This window comes from Microplitis demolitor, chromosome 3 (genome assembly GCF_026212275.2).
Source record: "Microplitis demolitor isolate Queensland-Clemson2020A chromosome 3, iyMicDemo2.1a, whole genome shotgun sequence".
In the NCBI taxonomy this organism is placed as follows: domain Eukaryota; kingdom Metazoa; phylum Arthropoda; class Insecta; order Hymenoptera; family Braconidae; genus Microplitis; species Microplitis demolitor.
Genome location: NC_068547.1, coordinates 7183812 through 7193724, shown reverse-complemented (window position 1 = coordinate 7193724; position 9913 = coordinate 7183812). Strand labels below are relative to the sequence as shown.

Here is a 9913-nt window from a genome sequence, read left to right as displayed (position 1 = left end):
AATTTAATTAAATTTTTAGAAAACTTTTTTTTTTTATTTAAATAATTTAAATATTATTTCTACTAATTACCAAAACTTTTTTTTTCTGAAATATAAAACCACAGCCATATAATTTTTCATATTCAACAATTTGTATTTTTAAAATAATTGTAAAACATATTTAAAAAAAGAAAAAAAAAGTAAATTTAATACAATAGTCTTATAATAATTATTTCTTTATTTTGTAAAATCATATCCCGAAATATTGAAAAACAATTTCAGTAACGTAGTATGTATGTGAAGTTTATTTTTTCTTATATTGAATTTAAATCTACTAGCAAATGAACAGTGAAAATTGACAGTGATGACATATCAAAAGGGTCTATCAATTATTGATTAAATTATTGTTCTTGAAGTTTAAATTTGAATATTATGAACATTTTTCTTACTGACATATGTGATAATATAAAAGAGTATGTATAAAATGTTAATTCTATTTCCATTTAAAATTGTTTTTTTATTTTTTTTTTATTTCTTCAATAAATGTCTTATTATTTTTGTCAAACATATATAATAATTAATGAAAAAATGATTTAGTTAGTAATACAAATTTTTAATTAGTATAAAAACGTGATCAATTACTTTATTTATATATATATTTTTTTTTTTTTTGAGAATTATGAATATGACAATTAAAAAAAAAAATTTACGTAGATAGGCCCTTTCGTAGTGCACTCACTGTAATGAAATTTAAAGATACAAAGACTTAACTATAAAGATCATCATCACCATCATCTTGGAAAGTTTGATCTCCCTGAGACGTATCTTGAGTACCTCCCGCGGCATTTTGAGGGAATCTATAATTTTTAAGTGATAAGTGAATAAAAATAAATCAATATAATAATAAAATATGGTTTTAAATGCTAATTACCTAAAGTTAGTTCCAAAACCTCGAGATTGTTGCAGTGTTTGGGCAAACATTTCATATTTTCGAATGTCATTGTCAGATACAGAACGACGTGCAAACCTCATAGCTTCTTCAAAATGAGCGCGTGTGATTTCCGGTACAGGATCATCTTCATCCATCTGTCGAAAAATAATTATCAATTTGTTATCATCAATAGTGTATTAAATTAACTTTTTTAACAATCCGTTAAGAAAATTGAAAATTTTCAAAAATTCGAGTTTTCATCAGATGTCGACGTTTTGAGATCCTAGGAAACTATTCTGATCATTTTCAGAATGATATCCGATTATCTGTATGTAATAATCAAGCTCTTAAAATCGATCAGAACACTATTTTTTGTAACATCAAAGTTGACTTTAACAGTGTTTAGCTGTTAAACTATTGGTAATACAAAAATATTCACAAAGGTATTATTTTAGAACGGTAAATGATCTACTAAAACGCCATGTATGTTTATTGTCTATCATTAATAGTTTCGTTTTGACACTTATTAAAAGCATTACCAACTAAATCGCCGCTAAAGGTTTTTATCCATCACCAATAGCTTTGTTTCTAAGTGCATTAAAATCGAATCTCCTCAAAAATCAAAATTTGCAACGTGAATTATGATAAAGATATTAAACTGACAGATATTCGATCACAACATACTGTAATGTAACTCATTTTTTGTTTTAAATAGTAATATCAACAAAAAAAATTACCATTTTTAATATTTTTCTCGAATATTTTATATACCAACGCTCTGGTATGAGTCAAAAATTATTTGAATATATATTTCGATCACTTATAATGATTTTATCCTGAATACGTTCATTTTTTATTGAACATAATCGCGAATAAAAATTTAAAAAACGCTTGTTCTTTATTTTTAATTCTAAAATTTTCAAACTTTAACATACAACGTAACTTGTTTGAGCTTAAAAAGCCAATTAACAATAATTGCATTTAAAAGTAATTTCCAGCTCAAAGAGCTCAAAAACAGCGGGAAGTTTTTGGGCTGGCCCGTAGGGCTAACCGTTGCCCAATTTTTTTTTTTATATTTAATTATTTTAAAAATACTTACATCCATAGATACTGATGGATTTTTCATTCGCTCTTTTTCTCTACGTACATCGGCTTCAATGCATTGTCTAATAGCTAGTTTGCATGCGCGTTGGCAAATTTCAGTCAAATCAGCACCCGAAAAACCATGTGTGACTTTAGCAATGTAGGATAAATCAACATCCTGAAATAATGAAAATTCATTTTGTAAAAAAAAAAAAATGATTTTTAAAGTATTATTGTATTATTATTAGTTTAAAAAACTTACTTTAGCTACTGGAGATTTTCGTATATTAGCTCTAAAGATGGCTTCGCGTGATTTTTCATCTGGCAATGGAATATAAATCAGTTGATCAAGACGTCCTGGACGAAGTATAGCAGGATCAATAATATCTGGACGATTTGTAGCACCAATAATAAATACATTTTTCTTAGCGCCCATACCATCCATTTCAGTTAAAATCTGATTAATAACACGATCAGCAGAACCACCACCATCACCAACAGATCCACCACGAGATTTAGCTATTGAATCTAATTCATCGAAAAACAAAACACATGGTGCAGCTGATCTAGCTTTATCAAATACATCTCTTACATTTGCTTCAGATTCTCCGAACCACATTGTCAATAATTCTGGTCCTTTTACAGAAATAAAATTAGCTTGACATTCATTAGCAATAGCTTTAGCCAATAAAGTTTTACCACAACCAGGTGGACCATAGAATAAAACACCTCGTGATGGTTGCATCCCAAATTTCAAAAATTTATCTGGATGTTCAACAGGATACTGGACAAGTTCTTGCAACTCTTTTTTAACATTTTGTAAACCTCCCACATCATCCCATGTAACAGTAGGTACTTCAACAATTGTTTCACGAAGAGCACTTGGACTACTTTTAGTCATAGCATATTTAAAGTTGTCCATAGTAACTGCAAGTGAAGCTAAAACTTCAGCATCAATTTGATCATCTTCTAAATCAATCAAATCCATTTTTTCACGAATCTGTTGTAATGCTGCTTCAGAACACAATGAAGCTAAGTCAGCACCAACGTGTCCATGAGTTTCTGCTGCTATTTGTTCTAATTCAACATCATCAGCAAGTCTCATATTTTTAGTATGAATACGTAAAATTTCTAAACGACCAGTAGCGTCAGGAATACCAATATCAATTTCTCTATCAAAACGACCGAATCGACGTAATGCTCCGTCAATACTATTTGGTCTGTTTGTTGCAGCCATAACAATTACATGAGAACTTTGTTTCATGCCATCCATCAACGTCAATAATTGTGATACAATTCGTCTCTCAACTTCTCCATGAGTCTTTTCACGTTTAGGTGCAATAGCATCTAATTCATCAATAAAAATAATAGCTGGTGAATTTTTTTCTGCTTCTTCAAATGCTTTACGCAAGTTACTTTCAGATTCTCCAGCAAGTTTACTCATAATTTCCGGACCTATAAACAAACAAATCAATTATCTATAAATAAAAAAAAAATCAATTAATAAATATTATAGGTATATAACGTTACCATTAATAAGGAAAAAGAATGCTCCAGTTTCATTAGCTACTGCACGAGCAATAAGAGTTTTTCCAGTACCAGGTGGTCCATATAATAAAATACCACGCGGTGGTTTTACTCCAATAGCTTTAAATAATGAAGGATGACGCAGAGGCAACTCAACCATTTCTTTTATTTGAGCAAGTTGTTTACGTACACCACCAATGTCATCATACCCAACGGCATTTAATGCTTCTTCTTCTTCCTATTGAAACAATAATAATATCAAATATTTGTTGGATAAATTTGATTAATAAAAAAACAAAAAATGATCCTATGTCATTTAATTTACCGCTCGTTTAATTGGATCTCCTTCACAATGAATTACAGTATCAGGAGCAACTATGCAATAAGGACTAGGATCAGTTTCAACAACTTTAAATTCCACAGCACGCATTCCTCCTCGAACAATAAAGCTATCATCTTTGTAAACCGGACGATATGCTTCCAAAAAGTACGGTTTTAAATAAACCTCGAACAAATTTCTGTAATTAAAAATTTAAAAGAAAAAAATAATAAAAATAAGTCAATATAATTTTATTTATTCAAAATTTTTTAAAAAATTACCCAGTGAGTCCTTCAACAGTGTCATCCATTGGTAGTACATGAATTCTCTTTCCATATTTGACACTTGGACAAGGTTGTATTGAAACAACATCGCTTAAACGTACGCGTAAATTATTGCGTACAACTCTGTTCATACGAATTTTCTCATTAGGACAATTTTCATCAGACAATACAATGCAGACTGTTTCCTTGCGTCGTTTTCCTTTTAGTAATACCGTGTCACCACGGAACAATTGAAGTTCAGCCATTTTAGCATCAGATAAAGCAACCACAGAATTATCATCGCTTACGGCTTCTTCTACTAATAATCTATTAGGCTTATCTTTTTTACGCAAAATTGCAGTAGCCAAATCATCACTAAAACAAAAAAAAGTTTTGCCTCATTTTATTTTTTGCCCATTATTTAATTTAAAATAAAAGATACGCGAATAAATATAATTATGTTTATTTATTTTAAATTAATGAAAGAAAAATAATATATGAATTTATGCAGATACATTAATATAAAATATTTCATAAGACTGATAAGTAAAAAAATGTCTTTGTCATGTTAACATTTTCTGATTAGCAATCTAAAGTAATAAAATAAAAAACAAAGAGAAATAAAATAAAATAGTAAAAATTAAAATTTATAAATATTTAATTAGTTCAATAGTGATATTTATAAATTATTTTGTTCATAGCTATGAGTATAAAAAAACAATATTCATTTTTTATAAAATAAAAACTGTAAAAGACGACATGATGACAACGTAGAATTGAGGGGGTAAGCTGTCGCGTTTCAATCGTTACGTGCACGAATCATATTCGCCGGAGAAAATTTTAATAGAGAAAAAAACAGCTATTATTATTAAATTAACATTAGAAATAATGAATACTAAATAAAAATAAAATAAATCATACCTTTTTTGATCACCCATTGTAATTTTTCAATTCTCAGTTGAATAAAATGTTTTTAACACAGTTTAACAACTTCTCTTGACAAAATCAAACACTAGTTTAATGACACGATTCAGTCCAGATCAGACTAAAGCCAACGATAACCAAAACAGCAACTGAACCAACCTACCAATCACTTGATAGAACTTTACAGTAGCATCCAGTGTTGCTAAGTGTTAAATAAAATATCGCTGCTTTGAAACTAACCACAAGTTTTATAAAATTTACCCTTTGGGAGCTGACACACTGGGTCACGCAGTCTGGTGGTAAAAATCAAACTAACGATAGCTTACAACAGTCAAGTAATTACACAGTGAATGCATGCTGTTAACATCTTCAATAAATTTTATTCAAGAAATTATTAAAAAATTAAAATAAAAGTTGGAATATTTAGAGAACGTAGATAGTTAAAAAATTGAGTATTTTGTGCAGTAAGAAATTGTTGGTGTAAATCAAAGTAAAACTTAAACGCAGTTTTCTATAAATTTCCGAAGGCTGGTGATCGCTTAGTGTTATTAGAAAATTTTTTTGATAATTTTGAAAAAGTTGATAAATTAAATGCTTGCAAGAAGTTATTGAAAATCAATAAAGTTACTCCTCAAATGAAAGTTTGTTCCTTACATTTTAAAAAAACCGATTATATATTGCCAGATACGTTTGTAAAGTTTAACCCTGATTAAGAAAAATGATTCACTCCATATTAAATGTATATCTATATATTAGTCGATTCAAATTGTTTTAAATCATTTAAAATTGTTTTGAATTATTCTAAATAATTTTTTTTAATCAGGGAACATAAAACTTAAAAACTGAAAATATTTTTGTTTTTTCAATTAAATAAATATTAATTATAATAATGTTTATTATTCTATTTTTATTACTCTGCAATTTTTTAAATTTGTGCATTAATTGACTGTATTTCATTTGCCCCATGTTGGATTCGCCCAACCAACATGGCGTTCACAAAGAATCGTATGTCAGCGCCATCTATTGTGTAAAAAATGAACTAAAAGTAAAAATTTAAAAAGATACAATAAATAACAAGTCAAATCGGACCACTACACGGCTCCAAGGCGGTTCTTCTCGTAGTTATCTATCAGAAAAGTACAGTGGTACTTTTGGTAAAAATATGCAATATTTCATAGTCATAATTCTTTGGGATCTTGATAAGGATTTTGTTACCTTGCCTTGAAATTTTATCAATTTTTTTCAAATTTTAGGAAATTTTATAAAACTTAATGAAATATTACAAAATCGGAGTCTCAGCTCTCTACCAAATTTTTCAAATTCTATGAAATTTTATAAAATTGTAATAAATTTTATGAAAATTATCTGATGGTTTCTAATTAAATATTATAAATTATTTTTTAAATTTATAAATATCCATAAAACTTTATATGATAATATTAAATTTAATAACAGTAGCTTGTTGGGATTTTGATTATGCTCGATGCTGCTTAACTTAGGTGACCGCTCGAGACACACGAGAAGCGTTCGGCTGCTTCTGACACCTTCCGTGATTTATTATTTTATTTAAGTACTTGATAAAGTAACTGCACATTTCGAACAAAGAACTATGAAAGAAAAAATAACTGAAAGCCGTGTTGCATTCCAATTCGACACTTATTATTAATTTTGAGTCGTTTGATAATGTATTGGGTACCTTTCCGATAGTAAACTATATAGAAGAAACCATTCGGAGGAGGTGTCGGCGTACAATTTGACTTGTTATTTATTGTAAGTACTTGATAATTTATACTGTCCGTTCTCAATAAAGAACTATAGAAGAAACCACGTGGGGAGGTGTTAGGGTCCGATTCAACTTTTAATGTTTGTTTTAAGTACTCGATAATGTATTCGATACATTTCCGATGGTAAACTTCGAAAGAAACCATCTGGAGCAAGTGTTGGCATTCGATTTGACTTTTATTATTTATTTAAAGTGTTCGATACCATATTCAATAGGTTCCCGATGATGAACTATGGAAGAAACCACGTGGGGAGGTGTTGTGGTCCGATTCGACTTTTATTATTTATTTCGACTACTCAGTAAAGTATTCTGTTACGTTTACAGTAAAATCCTACGGAGGTGATCTAAATTTTTCAGCTTTTTTAGTTTTTATTAGCGCTCCTTTTTTAATTTTGTGTAACGGTGTAAATGTTGTTATTTATTTAATTATTCTTTAGTTTTTATTATTTCATCAGTATTTTTTTAAATTTTTATTTTTAGTTCATTTTTTACACAATTGATAGCGCTGACATACGATTCTTTGTTAACGCCATGGTGGTTGGGGCAATTGAAACATGGGGCAAATGAAATACAGTCCATTAATTTCATGGGGTTTTCTTTCACATGAGACGTCTGTACACTAAGCGCGGTAACTACGATCCCATATTTATTACTTTGTTTGCGGTTTATTCCACATTTAATTGATTAGTCGACCAATAAAACTAGTTCGGGATCATGTATATTTTTTTCTTTTAGGTTTTTAACCATCCAAGATAATATATCTATGAAATTTAATAACATTTTATTTATTTACCCTTCTATCACATGGGTTACGCATTTGAAAGTGTAAACTATCGTCCGACATGTTTTTTAAGCCACGCCTCCGTGTCAGTTCCCAATTTCGAAATATAAAATTATCATATGGTTATTTATATTTAAAATAATAACATATAAAATACTTTGTTTATTTTTAATAATTTTTTATTTAAACTGTTTAGTAAAAAATAGTTTTAAACGTTTGTTAAAAGATTTTAACAAATCTCAAAATATTTTCTTAATAATTGAAGTACTGAATTTAATTAATAATTTACTTTTTGTGAAATATCGATTATTTCATCGCAACTTTAAAGTTGTAAAATCGTTTTAATAAAAACCGGGACCGATACAACACCATTCAAAACATCTCTACTCAAATGGTACGCAGCCATCTTTATTCGTCGACATGTAAATTCAACAACAACTTTATTTATCAGTATATACTTATAGCGACATCTATGTTGATAAAAATATGAATTCACCTCATGCTTATTCAGAATCACCTGAATTCACAATCATCTTCATTCCATTATTTTGTATGGACGAAATAAAAAATGAACGAAATATGAAAATAAAATAAAATCAATAGCGATAACTTTAAAATTAAAGAATTAAATATACTTATTAAATGAAATACTATTGTAAATTACATTAAATAAAATTGAATAAATAAAATATAATTGATTCAACCGAAATAAAATTTTTTTAATTAATTTATTACGATAAATATTATTTTATAGGATGTGAGTTTAATGATAATATATATTTCAATGATCATTTTTTATGGTTTGAGTTATATCTGTAAAAATCATAATAACCGAGAAGATTGTTGATCTGTTATTTGATTACTTATTGAACGTTTATCATTAACAAGCTATAAGTTATGAGAGTAAAAAAAAAATTTTGGAGAGTAATTTTTGATTGTTAAAAGTGCATATTAATATATATTACTAAATAATTTTAAAAGTTAAGTTATAGTTTTTTCTAAAAATGTAGTTACTCGAGTAGAGAGTATTTATTTAAGTCATTAAAAATTACTAAAGATAATTATCGATTAATCATTTTGTTAATTACTATACGTTTAGTGTTACTATAGGATATAAGTTAAAAAAATATGTTTTAATAGTAATTTTTTATCGTTTAATCTGCATATTAATCTATGTTACTAATATATATATATATATATATATATATATATATATATATATATATATATATATATATATGTTAGGATCAATTAATTGATTTAACAATAATCTCCAGCGTATTTTCTAAAGTTAAGGTACAATTTATTATAAAAGTAAAGTTACTCAAATACATATTTGTTCATGTACTGGTGTAGTTTTGATACTTGCTAGAGACTAGAGTTAATCAATCAATTAATCGTATTTTTACTCATTTGAATTGGTAAACTATTTTATATTCTGTGCAGATTATTTGTTTTGAAAAATTTTGTACTACTGCCATCATATTAAGAATAAAATAAATTTATAATCATCGCTTATAGTTATTTATTATCTATTCGATCATATTAAAATAATATTTATCGTAATAAATTAATTAAAAAAATTTTATTTCGGTTGAATCAATTATATTTTATTTATTCAATTTTATTTAATGTAATTTACAATAGTATTTTATTTAATAAGTATATTTAATTCTTTAATTTTAAAGTTATCGCTATTGATTTTATTTTATTTTCATATTTCGTTCATTTTTTATTTCGTCCATACAAAATAATGGAATAAAGATGATTGTGAATTCAGGTGATTCTGAATAAGCATGAGGTGAATTCATATTTTTATCAACATAGATGTCGCTATAAGTATATACTGATAAATAAAGTTGTTGTTGAATTTACATGTCGACGAATAAAGATGGCTGCGTACCATTTGAGTAGAGATGTTTTGAATGGTGTTGTATCGGTCCCTAAAAACCCACTATTTTTTTGTTTTTCAAATAGCATTTAATTTTGATCCATAAAATTATAAATTGCCTATCTAACTTTTATCATTTCGCTTAAGTTGTTTATCATTTGTTCAGCTGTATTGGTCAAATAATTTTTATAAAGTTTGAGTTACGAACTTTGAAAAACAAATGTTTTTTTACATTAATTTTACCAAAAATCGTTTTAAAAAAAAAGAATCATTTTTTTTTTCAATTAATCGAAAGACCTACAATCGGTTTAAAAAAATCGACAATCAAAAAACGAAAACATCGATTGTTCGATTAATCGATTTCGATTGCGCATCACTAAATCGAATCCGAATGAACAATTTAAATTACAATACACTTTTTATGTCTATATA

At 27.4% G+C, this 9913-nt stretch overlaps 1 protein-coding gene across 1 annotated transcript; it reads right to left on the bottom strand.

The window, feature by feature from the left end:
• Nucleotides 1-197: 197 nt before the first annotated feature.
• LOC103572669 (transitional endoplasmic reticulum ATPase TER94) lies at nt 198-5193 on the bottom strand. Its single transcript, XM_008551378.2, has 8 exons — nt 5024-5193; nt 4121-4477; nt 3846-4038; nt 3524-3758; nt 2256-3448; nt 2010-2171; nt 911-1065; nt 198-836 (listed from the first exon to the last, which is right to left on the bottom strand). The coding sequence occupies exons 1-8, from the start codon at nt 5038-5040 to the stop codon at nt 746-748; spliced, it is 2403 nt and encodes an 800-aa protein (XP_008549600.1). The 5' UTR covers nt 5041-5193; the 3' UTR covers nt 198-745.
• Nucleotides 5194-9913: the final 4720 nt, after the last annotated feature.

What these genes read in the sequence shown, in the direction of transcription:
- LOC103572669 (XM_008551378.2), bottom strand. An exon ending in GAGATCCAATTAAACGAGCG is followed by an intron (nt 3,759 to 3,845) that starts GTAAATTAAATG and finishes TTGTTTCAATAG; the next exon opens with GAAGAAGAAGAAGCATTAAA. An exon ending in GGTTTTGGAACTAACTTTAG is followed by an intron (nt 837 to 910) that starts GTAATTAGCATT and finishes TAAAAATTATAG; the next exon opens with ATTCCCTCAAAATGCCGCGG.